The 21501-nt window shown below is 45.7% G+C and overlaps 2 protein-coding genes across 10 annotated transcripts in view; one reads left to right on the top strand and one right to left on the bottom strand.

Annotated features, from left to right (window-relative positions):
• The window catches only part of bop1 (BOP1 ribosomal biogenesis factor), a 209098-nt gene extending 193478 nt beyond the window's left edge, over positions 1 to 15620 (bottom strand). The window contains exons 1-2 of one of the 2 annotated variants that reach the window (XM_085987300.1): positions 15376 to 15620; positions 14390 to 14505 (exon numbers count right to left, since the gene is read on the bottom strand). In XM_085987300.1, coding sequence (XP_085843426.1) covers positions 14390 to 14482 — 93 coding nt within the window. In that variant the 5' untranslated portion in view covers positions 14483 to 14505; positions 15376 to 15620. Of the gene's footprint in view, positions 1 to 14389; positions 14529 to 15375 lie in introns of those variants that run through there. The other variant, XM_085987302.1, reaches the window with a different exon arrangement.
• hsf1 (heat shock transcription factor 1) overlaps positions 14842 to 21501 on the top strand; it is a 105842-nt gene continuing 99182 nt past the window's right edge. For 4 of the 8 annotated variants that reach the window (XM_085987309.1, XM_085987307.1, XM_085987306.1 and 1 more), the window contains exon 1: positions 14842 to 15208. In XM_085987309.1, the coding sequence (XP_085843435.1) occupies positions 15113 to 15208 (96 nt within the window). In that variant the 5' untranslated portion in view covers positions 14842 to 15112. The remainder of the gene's footprint in view (positions 15209 to 21501) is intronic. The other 4 variants (XM_085987310.1, XM_085987305.1, XM_085987304.1 and 1 more) reach the window with 3 other exon arrangements.

The raw sequence follows: 21501 nt of genomic DNA, 5'->3' as shown, positions 1-21501 counted from the left end.
TGGTAATACTGTAATGGCACCCCAAGCCCAAGGCACTACTGAATGGGCTCCTAGGGCTGGTATTGGTAATACCGTAATGGCACCCCAAGCCCAAGGATGAGAGGTGTACCGAATACAGAATATTGGGGTAGTGAAGGACGGAATGCACATATCCCACATGTAATTAAAGGAAAGTGATTGAGAGTGTAAGATTGAAACAGGAGAATTACACTACTGAATGAGAACTTGCAAAATGCTCTCAGGCAGTTTAAAAGAGCAGAAACAAAACTGAAAAAAAAAATCAGTCTGAACTCGATGATTTGAAACAAGAAGAAAATAATTTGAACGACCGCTTACTAAATCTCCAGGTAGATTGCCAGACCAAGGAAGAACTGGTTTCAGACTTGGAGAATAAATTAATGAAGTCAAAGCAGAATGAAAATTCTCTTGCCTCCCTTCTAGCTGAGAAGGAAGATGCTTTACTTGAAAAAGTCAACAGGTTAAAGCAGTTTTCGGAAAACATTGAGAAAAGTCAGGCAACAATAGAGACCGTGGAAAAAGAAAAGTTGAATCTTGAGAATAACTTTAAGCAACAGATTATGCTTTTAGAGAGCCTAATAGCTGAGAAAACCGCATTAGTGAAAGCACAACTACAGGAAAGAGCACTTCAGGAGAAAGAAATGGAAGAGATTAATGTAGGGCTAGTTACTGCTAAAAATCAGCTTGAAATCAAGCAGGCTGAAGTGGCCAGATTACAGGCAGAGGGCCAAGAGCTCAGGTCAAAGCTTAAATAGCAGCAAGTAAGACCCTGAAGAAGTATTCAGCCATTAGACGACTACAATCTTTCGATAAGATACCTGAAAGCCCGAGAGAGGCTTGTATCGGATGGTATGGGTGACACGATATTGAGATGTGTGTGTAACTGTGACTTGTTACGTATGAGGTAATTACCATCCAGGAATGTATGGTGAATCTGCACTGAAGAACGGGTCTCAGACATGCTCAGTTACTTGACAACAGCAAAACATGAAATGGTTAATGTGGCTCAGGAGAGCGAGACAACTTTTAAAGCATTGACACATACTCCATCAAGAAACTATCGAATTGATGAAACAATCAGAATAGAGTTAAACACACTGGTACCTGTTAGAGGGATTGAAATTGAAGTTGAAGTGGAGAGTTACATGGAATCTGGATTGGGACAATTGAGGGCCAAGGAGAAATCATGTTTAGTAAGAATTATCCACAAGATGGATACGAGGAGAAGAGATCTGGAGAATCTTTTAAATCCATGATTTGTTGATTAGATGTTAAACTGTAATGTCGCTTGAAATGATTGTAAGACTGAATTTAACTGTGACTGTAATAACTGTGTTTTGTAGGTAACAGAGCGTGGGAAAAACCAGTACGAATCCAGTATGAGGTGATTTTAGTGGTGCCTCCTGTGTCACTACTACTGCAATTACCATGCTTTACGGGTCTAACAGGACCTGTCCCATCAACCAACACGTTTTTAAGTATGAGCTACACAATTATGTGGCACAATTCGGATACTCGGATATGACATTCCCCTGTTGTTTGTGGGTTTCAGTGAGCTCATGATGCGACTGAACTCCTCCCTAAAGCATTTTTATGTTTTGGAGCAAGACAACTCGAGAATAGATATTGAAATTGACAGCATAGGGGACAACTCACATTGGTGGGATATTGGGCTTAATACATCAGCACACCCTTAGGTTCGTATTATTTCACATGCTCTGGTAGCTATCCAACTTGTAATGATAGTGTATTTGATATATGTAACGTGTGTAGTAAGACTTTGATACATAAGCCAATTGGGTACTCATGCCCATGACTGACAAGCACTAACAAATTAATTGAGCACACCGAAAGAGAAGATCCGAAGTAATGTAGAGGAGACCCCAGGCGTGGTAACATCAGGAAAGATAGAAGAAACAGAGGATGCCCCAGGCGGGGCAGAATTGGAACACCGGAACAGTGAATTGAATTTGAGTAAGGGGTCAGAGGTTGCTCCTCCCCCTCAAAAGAATGGACTGTAAGGAAGGGAGAAATCTTCAAGACTCCCTACTAACTAACGCCCAAGTTGAGAGAGCAATAAGAGCTAGCTAGATTAGTCAAGAGCCGATTGTGAGAAGTCAATAAGGATATTTCTTTCTCAAAGAAGGGAATTGTAAGAAATAGCTGCTAGATTCAAAGATGGGTTTTAATTCTTAGACCAGGGACTGACAACAGGCAAGCGGAAAAAGATAGCATAAATGCCAGCAAGGTCGAATATCAAGAATCAAAAGACAAATAGAAAATGATAAGGAAATGGTAAAATGCAAGGAAACAGGGAGGATAGCACCTGCTAGTTAACAAGGAGCCACGAAGCCATAAAATGCCCTTGAAGAATCTTGACAAAACACTCCTCAGAAAGATAAGAGGGAGGCCTTGTACAATAGGATGGGGATCAAATTGTGTGTTTCTGTTGATTAAATGTGCTTGCCACCAGGCGGCTGCTGCCCCGCGGCCAAGACGCCTTGCAGGTCGCCGCAGACCGTTTTTACATCTTAAAGGGGCATGTTATATTTAGTTGCTAGATTGTTTTGTACCTTTTTACTTTTTAATTTTTACCTGAATGTATTTTTCAAAGCCATAAGCTATGGGGAGCTCCTCCCACTTTTTAAGATGCACTAATTAATTTAAGATCATGAAATCAATTAACTTATTAAAACCAGGCTTTTACTGTGGCCAAGTAAAATCCTGGTTGATGTAAATTTGTGCAGAGCCACTGATCCGGACAGTGGCAAAACACAGCAATGATTGATTATATTTTTAATCTGACTCTTTATTTTTATGATTCAATTTTTGAAAGAATCAAAGGGGGAGTGTTAGGGAATATATATATATTTTAATAACATAGATTTTAATATGATTAAAATCTAATGATTTAAAGAAATCAGATTATGCTTAAGCTGACCACATTCCAAAGGATGGTGTGATGTATCAGATCCAATCACAGCTGGTAACGTCACATCGGCTGACTTAGAAACTGAGAACAATGAAAATGCTGATTTAGCTTAAACTGTGAAAGTGCTGATCTTAGCTTAAAACTGAAAGTGATGATTCTGCTTAACTAGAGAACAAAGGAATGATTGATGTATCAGAGATCCAATCAGTGTGATGTAGTTGAACCAACCATAGCTCTGCATGCATGCTGCTGAGCCAATGGTAATAAAGGGGGTGGGTACATCTGCTGCTGTATAAAAACCAGCCATTTTGAATATGATGTTAGTCGGATGAAGGAAGTCAAACAGTGTAAATCAAGTGATGCAATAAATCGACTATTTAAAACTTACCACCGGACTCGCAAACTTTAATTTTAGTGTGTTGACCTCAGATCAGTGTGCTCCACTGAAATTAATTACCCGATCTAACAGCTACAGAGGTGGTCCCTTTTTCTAGGGGCACACCAATACAACATAGAATACAAAGGGTCAAAACAGCATGGGAATGCTGACGGTTTATCGCGCCGACCGTTGCCAACGGTAGAAGAGACACCTACAGTAGACCCAGTAGAGATGTTCCACTCTACCATAGTGGAATGTCTACCAGTGACAAATTCTGCCATTGAAAGGGAGACGAGAAATGACCCGACTCTCTCACGGGTCTACGATTTAACAGTGAAGGGATGGCCAGCACATGGCGAACCACTGTTGCCAGCATTCTCGCAAAGAAGAGAACAGCTGTCAGTGTGCCGAGGAACCTTGATGTGTGGATCCAGAGTGGTGATTCCACCCAAACTCCAGGATAAAGTGCTAAAGGAGCTTCACGAGGGGCATCTGGGTGGAGTGAAAATGAAGAACCTAGCTAGGGCGTTTGTATGGTGGCCAGATATCGATGGAGACATCGAAGAAATGACCAAGAGCTGCCTAGGATGCCAGAAGGTCCAAAACGCTCCACCACAAGCCCCTCTACATCCATGGGAGTGGCCCTCATCTCCCTGGAAAAGGGTGCACATCGACTTTGCTGGTCCATTTATGGACTCAATGTTCTTAATCGCGGTTGATGCACACTCCAAGTGGCCGGAGGTGATAAAGATGTCCTCCACCACCACGGAAAAAACCATCACAGTATTAAGGACCATATTTGCCAGGAATGGGCTGCCGGAACAGATATGTTCTGATAATGGACCGCAATTTGTGTCCGAAGAATTCAGAAAGTTCTTAAAAAACAATGGGGTTAAGCACTACACGTCCGCCCCATACCATCCCGCCACCAATGGATTGGCTGAAAGGTTTGTCCAGACCTTCAAGAAGGCCATAAAGGCCATGGGTAATGAAGACATAAAACTTCAGCACAAGGTGGATAACTTCTTATTCGCATACAGGAATGCAACACATATGGTTACCAACCAAACTCCCGCCATGATGTTCTTCAATAGAAACCTAAGATGCCGGCTGGATTTGGTCAAGCCCAACATCAGAAGGGACGTGGAGAACCGGCAGTTTCAAGGCATGAATGAAAGGCCAACTAGAACCTTCCAGATAGGTCAACAAGTTTTGGCCCGGGACTACCGTACCGAGAAATGGCAGCCTGGAACTATCTGCACACGACTAGGACCACTGATGTATACCGTGGACATCGGAGAAAGCATAATAAGGCGCCATGCTGACCAAATCATAAAGTCATCCGAAAAGGGACAACCTACACCACAACTCTATACATCTAACGATGAAGTAGGGATACCCATATCTACCTCCGATCCGGTGATACTGGAACCTGATGAACCTGACACTGGCATTCAAGCCGAATCAGCCTTGCCAGAAGAACCTACTACACCACCAGAAACTACTACACCCCCGAGGCGTTATCCGGACCGAGTCAGGAAGCCTCCTGAGAGACTAACTGATAATTAATTAACTACAGCAATGTATATTATTTTGCTTATAACATGTAATTAATAATTACTTAAAATATGATGTACTGGTTAGCTAAAAGGGGAGGAATTGTGGTGTATGTGCCTTTAAGAGCCCCAGATGTGCTGTAATGCCGGTAATTGCCACTCGGGCTATATAAGCCTGTATATCCGTTAGAACCCCCCCCAGACTTTGCTTAGTAAATACCTATGAACCAACTCCTGTCTTCAGTGTCTTTATCAACACACGGACACTACAGTACATCTGTTTGAGAGGGGGATGGTCACAGGGGACCCCTGCACTACCTGCCTGCGCCTACTACTCTGCCTGGTGGTCACCCATTCTCCTCCTGCCTGTGCAGCCTTTACCTGCGATGTGACCAACTCCCTAAACGTGTTATCCACGACGTCCTCAGCATCGAGAATGCTCCAATATGTATCCACTCGCAGCTCCCGTGCCGCAATGCTGTCTGCCAGTAGCTGCAGCTGGATACACTTCCCGCACATGAGAATACCAAGGTCAAGGAAATAGAAACCAGAAACTGCGAAGGCAGCAAGAAGTAAAATAAAAAGGCTAAACTGATCTTTGGCTGCTAATATGGCTGGCGCCCATAAATGTCACACCTTGCTGTTAGGAACAATATAAGTCAGTGTGCAGAAGTTATACAGACAATAGGCGATCAGAAAACGCATTACCATGATTGCAAACGCATTACCATAATGTTTAGGTGATCGTGAGCACATTACCAGGATATTTACTTAACTGTAACCCATTCAGTTAAATGTGACTTCTTTATTTCAAACTGCCAGGCCAGGAAATCAAATTAAATGTATACGTGCACAGCTCAGGATTGGCTCAGAATGTACGATGTGTTAATGTCTTCTCAAATGCAAGTATAATAATGTAGCACACGGTATGGCAAATTGCTTGCTCTGTTGGATTCGCAGACTCTTGCAGGAGTCGGTGTCGATATATCAGAGTAAGACTCCGCGGATAATAAATCGTTTGAATTCATCCAGTTGTATTCGACTCAGTGTTTGCTGAACCAGACTGAGGGTAAAAGAATCCGTTCTAACATTTGGTGTCAGAAGTGGGATCTCAACGGACAGTCACCGAGAGTTCGCGAACTAGGAGCTGAATCGTCTCGGACGTGGAGAGAGGAAATGGGCCCCCGATGTAAGTAGTTTCTTGTACTGCCTCGGTTTTCCTCTGATTCCGCCAGTCTGACGACGAGTCGGCCAATCGCTAACTCCCGTGTGGTGTCCCGCCGAGATCCAGGTCAGTCTGGCGAATACTGGAAGGGATAGGTGATTAGGTCAGTGATCGGATATCACTGAGGGTCAGTGATCGGATATCACTGAGGGTCAGTATACGTACTGAGGGAATAACTAGGAACTGTGTAAACTTAGAAATAAGCACTTGTGTCAGGTAACGCGTCGACCTCGTATCTCACTTGGCCCACCTAGGCTCTGAACAAGTTTAAAACGCGACTGTGTAAAGTTCACAAGGGGAGTAAGATGGGCAACTGTTTAGATACCACGACTGAATCGGGTAGCGCCTTACAGACCCTTTGTGAACAACATCCTGACAAAGCGAAGCAACTCAGACAGTTGTCGGGAGGATTGAATAAGAAATTAGGAAGTGATCAATGACCACTAGGAGGAACTAAGAATCTAGATGCCGCTAAAAAGGCTCAAGAACTAATTTGGAAAAGTAACAGGGGTACCACAGCCAAAGAACTAATTGCCCTATGGAGACAGTACTGTCAGGAACTGAAAGAAACTTCCTTGCTAGCAAGTTGGCAGGATAATGCCTTAAAATTAGGAATAGCACTTACAGGGGGAGGGGTAGTCAAATCAGTAGAGGTATTGAAAAAGGAATGCGCTCATGAGAAACGCTCAAAACAGGAGCCTGAAAAGACCATGAGCGAGCCTGGAAAGGCTGATAAGAGTGGATTACGTAATCCAATGGTTGGCCTTGCCTTGACAGAGGGAGATGGTGATGATGATTTGGACGAATGGAATCACAGGGCTCAGGTTGTTCCCCACGCTCCCCCCCGTACGTTAACATTTATCCCCTGGTGGCACCCGCACCAGCTGTACAAACCCCCGCGCCGACACCTCAAGTATCTGCCAGTGCCGTTTCCCCGCCGCCGTCAGTCACGGTTCAAGTAAATAATCCCCCGCCGGTCCAGATGGGAGACCAACAACCGGGTCCCCAGTATACCGACCCTGTTGCCTTTTACACCCGACTCAGGACTAAGAATAATCGGCCCCCGACGACACCCTCCCCACCCCAACCCAGTCCATCAAGGTCACGAAAACGGAAAAATCAAAGGCAGATGATTCAAAGTCAGAGACTAGAGAGTCAGAGCCAGAGTACCCTCAAGGCTTTAAGGTCCTTTTTAGAGTGCCGGGACCATAGTGACATTGACAGTGGAGATTCAGGAGACGACTTGTCATCCCTGGAATCAGAATATGATACCGAGAGACCCGCCAGACATAAACCGACAGCCCGGCAGTTGCCGGTGAAACAAATGCCTAACCCTGCCTTTAACGTGAATATTCCAGTGGCCGCCGATAACCCCCGAACCATAGGTATCTTCTACCCCTGGAAACCTAACGAGGTAATGGCTATCTTAGCCGGGATGCCAGATAGGAAGAAATCCCCCACCTTGTTTGTAGAATTCCTCCGGACTACTATACTCGTCTATAATGCTGAATCAAGAGACTTATGGGCGTTAGTACAGCAGATCTTGACTCCCGCCGAACACGCAAGGTTTTTGGTTAACCTAGGCTTTGAGGACCATGCCACATTAGAGGCTCAAAACGCACAGAGTGCTGCTCGTGAACGCGCCATACTCACTGCTTTAACCACCACCCTGCAGAAACCCATTGATATATCCAAGGTGTTGGATACTAAACCACGAAAGGGCGAGGGAGCAGAGGAATTCCTAGAGAGATTCTCAGAGGTATATCGGAGTCAGTCAGGAGATGCTAATTACCGGAACGGAGCAAACTCGCCGCAATACTGTGCTATCCTGATAAATTGTCTACCAACCTCGGTGTCTGAAGCAATTAAGACTAACAATATGAACTGGTCAGAGAATAGTCCCAGCCAGATGGCCAGGGCAGTGAAATATTATTGGAAAGAGAGTAAGAGTCAGGAGAGTCAGCCCCAGGTCAAGGTCAAGACTGAGTACGTGATAAAAAAGGAAGAGCCAAAGCCCACCCAAGATGTGATAGGATATCAGACGGAGCCCCCGTACTGCGTCCCAGGGTGGGTTGATAGACAAGGGTACAGAGATACCAGCCATCCCAACGGACCAACCGTCCCTAATTATGGCCCACCCTACGCTCCCCCAAGACAAAATTTCGGCGATAGAGGAAGAGGAGGGAGGCAAGCAGGGTCAGATACCTGTTTTAACTGTGGCCAGCAAGGCCATTGGAGCAGGGAATGTCCCTCCCGAAGACAAGGAAGAGGGGGCCACATGCAAGGACAACGGGGAGGTTGGCAGGGAAATCGGGGACGAGGAAGATATACAGACTTCTCCCAGAATAATCCGTTTCCCCAGTACTGACTAGCCAACCTCGTGGCGAACGGGTTCCAGTCGGACAAGGAGCCCGTTCTATCCCTGCTGATTGAAGGGAGCCGACATACGTTTCTGGTAGACACTGGAGCTGCTATGTCATCTGTCCGATCAGAGCTCAGTCTCCCTAAATCCGGGGAGACACAAAGCCTGTCCGGATTCCAAGGACAAGTGTGCCAGTACCCGATATCAGAACCAGTTGAAGTAGCATTTCAAAATGAGTCTGTGAAACACCAATTCGTGATCACAAATGGGCTGGATTGCAATCTCATGGCCAGAGACCTGTTATGTGCATTTCAACTAAGACTTGAGTGTGGGAACGAAGGAATAACTGTAAAACCATGGGCCCCTAAAAGACAATGTTACGTCTCTATCACCCCACAATGGTGGACTCTGGACTTAAAAGATGAACCCCCATCTCATGTAACCCTAGCTTATGATCGAAGTGGAAAGGATAAGGAATTGGAGAATTTTTACCAAGCTTATGAAGGGACTGAGTGGGATGTTGTTCTCCGAGCCATAGTTACGGGACCGGAGGGGAAAGCAGAATATGTTGAGGTTCCCTCGGAATTGTGGAAGCAACCCCTAACCATAGCCCCACACATCACCCGGGAAGTGAACTCCCCCTACCGTGCGAAAGATCTGGGACCCATGGTAAAACAGGCAGTTGAACAAGCTAACCCAGATGACCGGCAGGAGCAGGCCCTGTCAGGCGGTCGAGCTATCCTGTTCTACCAAGAGCCAAAGGTAGTCTTGACACAGTTGCACCACCACGTTGGGAATGAGGTACCGGAATACGTCAATCCGCAAGTGTGGGCAGAAGACCCCACACAGGTAGGATGCGTTAAAATAACTCCCATCCAAATCGCCCTACAGGAGAATGTTGTACTACCCTCCATACGACAGTATCCGCTGAAACAACAAGCGATACCCAGCATTGATAAACTGATCACGGGACTACTGGCACAAGGAATCCTGATTAAATGCCAGTCCCCGTGCAACACGCCCATACTTGCAGTTCCAAAATCAGGAAAGCCAAACCAGTACAGATTAGTACAGGACTTACGATCTATCAATGCTATTGTACAACCGCTTCATGCACTAGTACCTAATCCAGCTCACATTCTGGCCCAGGTCCCTGCACAAGCGAAAATCTTTGCAGTAGTCGATCTCCAGCACGCCTTCTTCGCCTTGCCACTGGAACCGGCAAGCCAGTACCTCTTTGCTTTTACTTATAATGGACAACAATATACGTGGACCCGACTGCCGCAAGGTTTTGTAAACTCTCCAACATTATTCTCTAGGTGCCTACAAGGACAGTTGCAGACTTTGACCTTGAAACATGGTTCTGCTCTGGTCCAGTACGTGGATGATTTGCTAATAGCTTGCCCTGACGAACAAAGTAACCGGGAAGACACCGCCCAGTTGCTTAATCACCTATTCTCACTCGGGTACGTAGTCTCTCAATCAAAGGTACTAGTGGCCCAACAGAAAGTTAAATTCCTCGGCTTCATGCTCTCAGCAACCGAGCGGAGTCTAGAGAGAAGCAGGATTGAGCCAATCTGTCAGTTCCCCGTACCCCGTAGTGCAAAACAAGTGAGGCAATGGATGGTAAACTACTGTAGACAATGGATATCCAACATCGCTCTAGAAACCAAACGACTAACACCATACACCAGTATGGAGGGCGAGTTTCAGCGAGACCCTGTCGCCATAAGAGTGTTTGAAAGCCTAAAAGAAGCATTGTCACAAGCCCCAGCACTGGGGAGACCCCTGTATGACAGGCCCTTCCAGCTATACTGCACTATCCTCACTGATTGTTCGACTGCTGTCCTAACGCAAAGACATGGGGACAAGCATAGGCCGGTGGCTTACTACTCCTCGAAGTTAGATCCGGTAGCGCTAGGGCATCCCGTATGCACCCAGATTCTGACCGCCATCTATAATAGCCTACAATCGGCTGCCAACCTAACTTTGCAACAAGATATTACTGTATACAGTTCGCACTCGGTGACTGCACTATTAGGCCAGTTACAAACTCAGCACCTCACCATGGCCCGACAGAACAAGTACGAGATATACCTGTTGAATAATCCTAAACTGCAATTTAAGCATTGTACTACTATCAACCCAGCATGTTTTCTCACAGAACCACCCCTCGAACAAACAGACCCAGGCCATGATTGTCTATTTTTAATCAAGGAAGATACCTCCGTCAGGGAGGATCTGTCTGATGCCCCAATGCAGAGTCCTGACACAACCATGTATGTAGATGGAAGTGCGTCCGTCAGTCCCCTTGGGAAAAGACTTTCTGGATATGCAATCGTAGATCAGGACAGTAATACTTTGGAGTCGGCCGCCTTTGAACTTCCGTATTCCGCCCAACAAGCAGAACTGTTCGCATTAATACGAGCTTGTATCTTAGGGAAGGACTTAAAGGTTAACGTTTATACAGACTTGAGATATGCCTTCGGAGTGGTTCATGATTTTGGACAATTATGGAAAAACAGAGGGTTCCTAACCTCTGCAGGAACACAGATATCTCATCAAAAATTAGTATCTGATTTGCTACAAGCCCTCATGCTACCAAAACAGATCTCCGTGATAAAGTGCTCCGCACACACAGCAGGACAGACCCCTGTAGATATAGGGAATAGATGCGCTGACCAGGAAGCTAGGGAAGCGTCCCAGGAACGAGTGGTTGTGCCTAGAATGATGAGCCAGACTAAAAGCTCAAATAAAAGCAAGTCTCCCTCGGAAAAGCCAATGCCAACCATCCAAGACGTCATTAAGTTACAGGAGGACGCTCCTGACCGTGATAAGGGACTGTGGAAACAGCTCGGTTGTACATATGATTGTGTGTCTAAACTATGGGTCACCCCTGCCGAGCAAACTTGTATGTCAGATGAGCTCACATTATGGGTTATTGAATGTATACACTTTGCAACTCATTGTGGTGCCAGAGCAACTAGTGAGACGTTATTAGCTACATGGTGGCATCCTAGGTTACAAGCTCTGGCTCAAGGTATTAGCAGTCGCTGCCTCATTTGTCAGCAGCATAACCCGGGAAAAGGTATACCTTGTGAAATGGGTAAGACGCCGTTACCCACGGGTCCCTTTGAGACCCTCCAGATGGACTACATTGAGTTAGAAAGGTGTCAGTGTTATAAATATGTACTGGTTATTGTTGATGTATTTAGTAAGTGGATTGAGGCCTACCCAACTACGGATAACAAAGCCTCCACTGTTGTAAAAATTTTAATGAGGGAAATTATTCCAAGGTATGGAATTCCAAACCGATTAAGTTCAGACAACGGCCCTCACTTCGTGGGTCTGGTAAACAAGGAGTTCTGCACTCAAATGGGCATCCAACAGCAGCTACATTGTGCTTACAGGCCACAGGCCACCGGACTGGTCGAGCAGGCTAATCAGACCTTGAAAAATAAACTTGCCAAATTACAGGCCGAGACGGGAACTACATGGCTCAAATTACTCCCCGTGGCCTTGTTCCAAATACGTACTACCCTGGCTGGTGCAGCAAGGTTAAGCCCTGCTGAAATTATATATGGCAGACCTCTCAAAACCCCGTGGAACCAGGAAGTCCCAAAGACTGTCCACTTTCACCACATGACGGCAGAAATGACTAACTATATTTTGTCGTTAACCAGGGCATTGAAAAGTTTGCACTCCCGGGTACGCGCTGCCTACATCGACCTCCCTCCTATAGTCAGTCCGTCCCAGGTCGAGCCCGGAGCGTATGTATTAATCAAGAATTGGACGCGAAAAGGATTGGAACCTCATTGGGAAGGACCCTATCAAGTCCTACTCACCACCCCAACTGCTGCCAAAGTAGAGGGAAAGAGTGCTTGGGTTCACCTCCACCACTGTAAAATTGTCAGTAATGCTATGCCTGAAACTTAAAGAATGCTAAACTTCTCTTGCTTCCAAGAAATCTCTCCCTAAACAGACGTGCCGCGCCGACCAGCCATGCAGACGTCGCTGTGGATCCTCTCTATGAGTGTCCTGATCACCCTTGGAATAACTCAACAGCCCAGAAGGAGGACATGCCGGCGGAACCAGCCCAAGCGGGTACACCACCTATGCCACAGAGACGTGCTTCGGTGCAATGATGATAACCCAGGCGGGTTCGGGAAATGGAACGTGATCAACTGGGACACCTACATTGGGCTTATTAGACAGCCCCACCGCTCGCTAATGCGGAGATACATACACAGAGGAACATTGCCATGCCATTGGACCAAGTGTAAATTTGATTACGTCTGTCGACGCCAGGTGACCAAGTCTGTTACTGCAGGACCATGCAACAGAACTACCGATACCAAAGGACAAAGCTGTTATCCGAAGTCCAACCAGGAAAGGAAAAGAAATGGACTGCCCCCTATGAGCAGCTTCGACTATTCGAGGGTAGAAGGTATCCTCACAAGGAGACATGAACGAGATAAAATAGACGTAACCGAATAACGGTTGGTTATCATAGAATGATAAAAGGAGGGAATGAGAATACCAAGGTCAAGGAAATAGAAACCAGAAACTGCGAAGGCAGCAAGAAGTAAAATAAAAAGGCTAAGCTGATCTTTGGCTGCTAATATGGCTGGCGCCCACAAATGTTACACCTTGCTGTTAGGAACAATATAAGTCAGTGTGCAGAAGTTATACAGACAATAGGCGATCAGAAAACGCATTACCATGATTGCAAACGCATTACCATAATGTTTAGGTGATCGTGAGCACATTACCAGGATATTTACTTAACTGTAACCCATTCAGTTAAATGTGACTTCTTTATTTCAAACTGCCAGGCCAGGAAATCAAATTAAATGTATACGTGCACAGCTCAGGATTGGCTCAGAATGTACGATGTGTTAATGTCTTCTCAAATGCAAGTATAATAATGTAGCACACGGTATGGCAAATTGCTTGCTCTGTTGGATTCGCAGACTCTTGCAGGAGTTGGTGTCGATATATCAGAGTAAGACTCCGCAGATAATAAATCGTTTGAATTCATCCAGTTGTATTCGACTCAGTGTTTGCTGAACCAGACTGAGGGTAAAAGAATCCGTTCTAACACACACATGGTCATCAAATTTTTAAAAAACATGTGGGGTGGGAATAGCGGGGGGGGAATGGCAGGTGTACCATGCAATTGAAATGCACTACCTTCAAATGGAGTTGGAAATGTTCCCAGTTGAGAAAAGACTGCATGGAAGGCCAAAGAGGCCTTGGATATGCACTTGAGGTGTCGTAAACTGCAAGGCTATTGACCAAGAGCTGGAAAGTGGGATTCGGCTGGAAAGCTCTTTCGACCAGCGCAGACACGAATGGCCCAAATTTCTCTTGCCATAAATTTCTATGAAGATGGGACTGTGAATGTCAAGATGGAAGAGTGAGAACAAGCCACAGGAGATGGCAAAGAACACGATGGAAGATCTTGTGGAAACTACAGCCACCATATATTAACTATCTTGCTGGGGTTTTATTTTAATTACGTTCAGGGGTCAGAGAGAAATGTCATCCTCACGAAATGTTTCACCTGTATTCAATCATTGAGCTCCTTCTGACGGTTAAATTAAGGAGCACAGCCTCCTCTCTCTCTGCACTATGATACATAGGCTGCAGTAGCCTCTCCAGAAATATCAACCCGCTTTGAAAGATACTCCCAGTATTCTTCAATCCAAAAGTGGACGAGGAAGATGAAGTCTCGTTTAAGAACAAAAATAGCATCTTCAAAACTAAACGCCACTCGCCAATTCGGCTTCCAGATCCCACGTTGGAAGTTTGCAGCGGGATTCTCCCCCTCGCCTCGCTGCGGTGGGCACTTCAACCGAAGATCGCAGATCCGTCTAAACAAAGTTTTTTTTTAAATAAAAAAACAAATACCCACCTGGTCCTTTTCCTCGAGGCCCGGGACCGGCCGCTTGGTTCGTCTGCCTTTGCTGCTCTTTTCCCCGGCTGCCGACATGCTCTCGGCCGCCATCTTACTACAGGAGCTGCTCACTCCTTGAGGGCCGGCGGGTGGAAAGAGGAAAGGTCAGAGGTTAACACCGATTACATTTTTATTTTTATATACATATTTTCAAAAAATGATCACCAATATTGTGCGCTGAAGAAATAGTAAAGCGACCGGAATAAATCTTTTTTAATTTTAAATTATTTAGTTTGGTCCGGAGGTCAAAGGTGGGTTTTTCTTTTTTTTTAAATAAAGCAGAAGTCATAAGATTACACAGTTAATTATCCGCATCGATTTATTTTCGATATTGTCGGAAGGGAAAAATGAGACTGTGCCTAATTTGAGGTGACTAAAGGATTGAGGTGGGTGTGTAGGGTAGGGGCGGGGGGGCGAGTTGCTGCGTGAGTAAGATGGCGGCGGTTGCCGGGGAGTGTACGGCAGCGGGCTCGGGTTGAAGTGCTGATCCATCCCTCGTCGTTGTGACTGCGCAGTTGAGAAGCCCCCGGGGGGGAACGAGCAAGCGGCGCTTTGTGAGTGCTGAGTCCCGCCAGCGGCACCACCACCACCATCAACAACCTCTCATCCTCCTCTCTCCCTCCCCAGGCTGACAGGGCGCCGTCGGTCCGCGGCCTGTGTCGGGCCTTCCCCTCCCTCCGGATGGACGCGCACGGCAGTAACGTGCCCGCCTTCCTCACCAAGCTGTGGACTTTAATCGAGGATCCCGACACCAACGAGCTCATCTGCTGGAGCGCGGTGAGTCACCAGAGGCCGGGGATCGCGGCCCATTGGCGAGTAAAATGGGGGGGTGGGGGGCAATTTGATTGAGAGGCGAGAGGGGAAAGCATAAAAATAAACACCGAACAAGGGAGAAAATGCAAACCTCCTGGATTATTTTTAAATTAGGAGAAGGATTTTATTACCTGATGAGAGAAACTTTGTCAAGTTGGTTTTTTCATTTGAAGATGGTTTAAAAGAAAAAGTCCATTTTTGTGCACAAGGTTGTCCATGTTCACCTTTTTTAAAAGAAATTATTAACAATTGACAGCTGTTGCCGTAAAAGAGCTTTGAAAGTTTCTCATTTTTCTTAACTGTATTTATCACAGTGATCCTCTAACTTTCATTTATGTCCCTGAATCCAGTGCCGGTTTTGCACTGGTACCATGATGTAATTGAATGGTGGAGCAGGCTTGAGGGGCTGAATGGCCGCCTCCTCCTGTTCTTGATCTGTACCAATACTAATCATTCTCTCCCCTCCCCACCCCCATGTGAGCAATAAAAAAATGCTGAACTGATCTAAGGCCAACATTCATCAAAAAGGCAGTGTACTGTGATGGTACACAACTCAATGGCACCAGGCTATTTTAAAGAGCTGTTTCTGCTTGGAACAGTCTGTGGTTTTTGCGCCCCATGCAGAGACTTCTTGCCCTTTTGGAATCGCACAATCCCAGAACGCTGGGGTCCACTTCAAAAAGAAGTCCCACTGCCACAACCTTCTTGAGGGCAACTAAGGATGGGCAATAAATGCCAGCCGTGGCAGCAACACCCACAACCTGAGGAATGATTCATTAAAAAAAAACTCCATCGTTTCGGAATTCCTGGAGGGCTCTTCATTGCCAAAAGTGAGGTGTGATCAGATTTTCACCCAGCATTCTGCCCCAGTGCTGACTTTACCTCAATTCCTGCAGATTAGTCGATTAGCATGAAGGCATGGGTGTTTATGCGATTTATGACACTCCCAGGGCGTCTGCAGTGTGCAGACAAGTGCAGGCATTGCTGCTGCATGCTAAAGGAGGCAGGCAGGCCATTCCAACCAAAGATCCTGATTATTATTTTTATAAATTGATTACTCTGCGCTGCGGACGCAACTTCTACAAGTATGTAATGCAGGCGAATAAAGTGCGCCTGCGTCATGTAAGGCAGAGGAGGCACAGTTGGCGGGATTTCTGGCAGCTGATGTCATCTCGCTGGTTCTGCCTCTTCTGATGAGAGCACGATTACAAGAAGCACCCGTCCCCTCGGCCTGAATTTTGCAAACAAAAAAAGGACTGGCTACCTGTCAAAACTGGAGTCTGCCTTAAAATTCTTCCCACCTGCTTAGGCTGTTTTATCATGCATGCCACACTTGAGCTACCCTCAAATTCTGAATTAACAACAGTCTACTATTCATTCTAGGCTGCTTAGTTCAAATTATCTGTTAGTTCATTTTTTAAATACTAAATTCTCCTGTTCCTGTGACATTTACATTGAATTATCCAATGATTTGAATTGACAAGTTTTATTAGGGTAAAAAACAACTTTGAATTATCAGTGGAATGTAACTACATTTAAATACAGAAATTAAATAAGTGAGAGACGTGTAGAACAGCTTGTGTACAATGACAGCAGTAACTGGTTTGATTTTTTAAAACTACAGTCTGTTCCAGCACCTGCTGTTGGTTCTGTTTCAGCCAGGGATTGCAATGTTTCACTTTTTTTGGTGTCTCTCTCTCTCTCTCTCTCTCTCTCTCTCTCTCTGCCTCTCTCTCTCTCGCAAGAGGTTTAAGCTTTGAATTGCCTGCAATCCACATTGAATTCTAGGTAGTTCTATGAAAAATGGATATTAATAGCCTGATGCTTCCAGTGACAGTCCTATCTCCACATTGAATGATCCACAGGAGGTTGTCATTCACATCTCCCAAATAAATATTCTCTTGGCCTAATCAGGACATGAATACTGTATTGGTCAAAAACAAAAGTCAGACATGCTGCAGCTGGCTGCTATCCTGGTTCTTGGCTTTAAATTTATTCATTCAGAAACTAATAAATTCTCACAGACGTTGCACAAGTTTGTCTTCCTCTACCGACTTGTATACTTTTTTTTATTTGTTCATGGGATCTCCGTGTCACTGGCAAGGCCAGCATTTATTGTCCATCCATAATTGCACTGGAGAAGGTGATAAGAACATAAGTAGGAACAGGAGTAGGCCATACGGTCCCTCAGGCCTGCTCCGCCATTCAATAGGATCATGGCTGATCCGAACTTAGACTCACGCCCACTTCCCTGCCCTCGCCCCGTAACCCCTTATTCCCTTATCAGCTAGGAAACTGTCCATCTCCGTTTTAAATTTATTTAATGTTGCAGCTTCCACAGCTCTCTGGGGTAGCAAATTCCATAGATTCACCACCCTCTGAGTGAAGAAGTTTCTCCTCATCTCAGTTTTGAAAGGGCAGCCCCTTATTCTAAGATTATGTCCCCTAGTTCTAGTCTCACTCATCAGTGGAAACATCCTCACCGCATCCACCCGATCAAGCCCCCTCACAATCTTATGTTTCGATAAGATCGCCTCTCATTCTTCTGAACTCCAATGAGTAGAGGCCCAACCTACTCAACCTTTCCTCATAAGTCAACCCCCTCATCTCCGGAATCAACCGAGTGATATACCTATCAATTCAGTTCATGAAAAGCGACGAGTTAAGTTAGTAACTATAGGTTTTTATTGGCTAAATAACAGAGCCCACCCTCGTGGGTGATCGGATCCAACAAGGAGGAATACCAGCCAGTCGACCACCTTTATACCTGGGCAAGCAGGTGGAGCCATGGGCGGAGTCAGCTGTGGTCAGCCCAGGTATAACAGCGTGACAAGAGGTGACCTTGTGTAGTGATACACTATGGTTATCACTGTTTACACTGTTGTAACGATAGTGAACGATAAAAGTGGTTTACCACACCGAGTGAACCTTCTCTGAACTGCTTCAAGAGCAAGTATATCTTTTCTTAAATATGGAAACCAAAACTGTACGCAGTATTCCAGGTGTGGCCTCACCAGTACCCTGTATAACTGCAGCATGACTTCCCTGCTTTTGTACTCCATCCCCCTTGCAATAAAAGCCAAGATTCCATTGGCCTTCCTGATCACCTGCATACTAACCTTCTGTGTTTCATGCACCAGGGCCCCCAGATCCCTTTATACTGTAGCACTTTGCAGTTTCTCTCCATTTAGATAATAATTTGCTCTTTGATTTTTTTCTGCCAAAGTGCATAACCTCACACTTTCCAACATTATATTCCATCTGCCAAATTTTTGCCCACTCACTTAGTGATGGTGAGCCGCCGCCTTGAACCGCTGCAGTCTGTGTGGTGAAGGTAATTGCACGGTGCTGTTAGGGAGTTAGTTCCTGGATTTTGATCCAGCGACGATAAGAAACGCCGATATACTTCCTAGTCAGCGTGGTGTGTGACTTGGAGGTGGTGGTGTTCCCATGCGCCTGCTGCCCTTGTCCTTCCAGGTGGTAGAGGTCGAGGGTTTGGGAGGTGCTGCCGAAGAAGCCTTGGCGAGTTGCTGCAGTGCATCTTGTAGATGGTCCACACTGCAGCCACGGTACGCTGGTGGTGGAGGGAGTGAAGGTTTAAGGCGGTGGATGCTGTGCCAATCAAGCGGGCAGCTTTGTCCTGGATGGTGTCGAGCTTCTTGTGTCTCCTTACTTGTGCCTTGTAGATGGTAGAAAGGCTTTGGGGAGTCAGGAGGTGAGACACTCGCTGCAGAATACCCAGCCTCTGACCTGCTCTTGTTGCCACAGTATTTATGTGGCTGGTCCAGTTAAGTTTCTGATCAATGGTGACCCCCAGGATGTTGATGGTGGGGGATTCAGCAATGGTAATGCTGTTGAATGTCATGGGGAGGTGGTTAGACACTTGCTTGTTAGAGATAGTCATTGCCTGGCACTTGTGTGGCGCAAATGTTACCTGCCACTTATCAGCTCAAGCCTGAATGTCGTCTGGGTTTTGTTGCATGCGGGCATGAACTGCTTCATTATCTGAGGAGTTGTGAATGGCACTGAACACTGTGCAGTCATCAGTGAATATCCCCATTTTTGGCCTTATTTTGGAGGGACGGTCATTGAAGCAGCTGAAGCTGGTTGGGCCTAGGACACTGCCCTGAGGATCTCCTGCAGCGATGTCCTGGGGCTGTGATGATTGAGCTCCAACCACCACAACCATTGTGGGAGAGCTGTGACAGTGCTGTGCAATTTGTCAGATTTGGGGCAACATTCTTAAGAAAAGAACAATGTCTGAAATTAAGGTCCGGTTCCTAGAGTAAGGAAGTACCGAGTTCTTTGGCTGGAAGTCGATTATACTTTTACTGTTTATGGTTCTGGCCAGCTAACTCTAGTTTAATACATGGTTGGCATGTTGATAAACATTATGATGTTCAAAATCACAAGTGCGGCTCAATGAGTGTGTGAGCACCAAATAAATCTCCTGTTTGAATTACTAGTTTCAAAGTTGTTGCTAACCTTTTTCAATACTGTTTGTTTTATTATACATAGAATGTTTGTTTGGTTGGGGGTAGATTGGTGTGAAGGCCTGATAAGAGGCATCGGACAGGGATGTCCCCTGATGTGATGTGTGATACTGAATTTTGAGTCTTTTCTCTGACCATGTTGCACCCTATAATGAAATGTAACCAATATCTCCAAGTGAGATTCGAGTTAACTGCTCTGAAAGTATAGTGTTTTTTTTACGCAGAATTATTTTTCTTTAAGCTTGTGGTGCCTTTTTCAAGCTTCAACTTGTTACACTGGTGCCTTATTGACATGCGTTTCTTGATATGTAACTGAGCCATATAGACCAGGAAGGATTGATCCCTCCTCTGTGCTGAGGTAGAGAGGTGGGTGCTTTGCTGGACAGGGGAGAGGAAAGCATCTAGGGTTCCCACACTTTTTAATTATTTGTTCTTGGGATTTGGGCGGCACTAGTATGGTCACATTTATTGCCTGTTCCTAGTTGTGCTGAGAAGGTGGTTGTGGGCCTTCTTGAAGCACTGCAGTCCTTGTGCTGATGGCTCTCCCACACTGGTGTTTGCAAGTGGATTCCAGTATATTGACCCAGTGACTGTGAAGGAGCTGTGATATATGTCCAAATCAGGTTGGTGACGGAGTTGCAGGTCATGGTGTTTCGGTCATGTTGCTGCTCTTTTCCTTCTCGTAGAGGTTATCGAAGAGGGAGATGCTGTCCGAGTAATCTTGCTGAGTTGCTGCATTGCATCCTTTAGATTGTGCATACTGCAGCTACAGTGTGCACAGTGGTGAATATTGAGTTCAGTGGCAGGATGCCACACAGACTAAGTGAGTGGGCAGTAAGTGGCAGATGGAGTATAATGCAGGGAAATGTGAGGTTATTCACTTTGGTAGGAAGAATATTTTTTTAAATGGTGAGAAACTTTCAGATGTTGGTGTTGGGAGATTTGTGTGTCCTTGTGCAAGAAACACAGGTACAGCAAGCAATAAGGAAGGCAAATGGCATGTTGACCTTTATTGCAAGGGGGTTGGAGTATAAGAGTAAGGAAGTCTTGCTACAGTTGTACAGGGCCTTGGTGAGACCACACCTGGAGTACTGGGCACAGTTTTAGTCTCCTTATCTAAGGAAGGATATACTTGCCTTGGAGGCGGTGCAACGAAGGTTCACTAGATTGATTCCTGGGATGAGAGGGCTGTCCTATGATGAGAGATTGTGTAGAATGGGCCGATACTCCCTGGAGTTTAGAAGAATGAGAAGTGATCTCATTGAAACATACAGGATTCTGAGGGGGATTGACAGGGTAAATGCTGAGAGGTTGTTTCCCCTGGCTGGAGTGTCTAGAACTAGGGGCCATAGTCTCAGGATAAAGGGTCGGCCATATAAGACTGAGATGAGGAGGAATTTCTTCACTCAGAGGGTTGTGAACCTTTGGAATTCTCTGCCCCAGAGGGCTGTGAATGCTGAGGCTTTGAGTATATTCAAGGCTGAGAGAGATTTTTGGAATCGAGGGATATGGAGATCGGGCGAGAAAGTGGCGTTGCGGTCGATGATCAGCCATGATCTTCTTGAATGGCGGAGCAGGCTCGAGGGGCCATATGGCCTACTCCTGCTCTTATTTCTTACGCCATTCAAGTGAACTGTTCTGTCCTCAATGATGTCAAGCTTCCTGAGTGTTGTGGATGTATCCATCTAGGTAGGTGGTGACTCCTGACTTGAGACTTGTAGATGGTTAAGAGGCTTTGAGGGGTCAGAAAGTGAGCGTCTCATC

Source organism: Somniosus microcephalus, chromosome 5, assembly GCF_052327205.1.
Source record: "Somniosus microcephalus isolate GS21.2 chromosome 5, FLI_Smic_1.0, whole genome shotgun sequence".
Classification (NCBI taxonomy): domain Eukaryota; kingdom Metazoa; phylum Chordata; class Chondrichthyes; order Squaliformes; family Somniosidae; genus Somniosus; species Somniosus microcephalus.
Note: the sequence above shows the minus strand (reverse complement) of the source record. Positions and strands in the feature narration are given on the sequence as shown.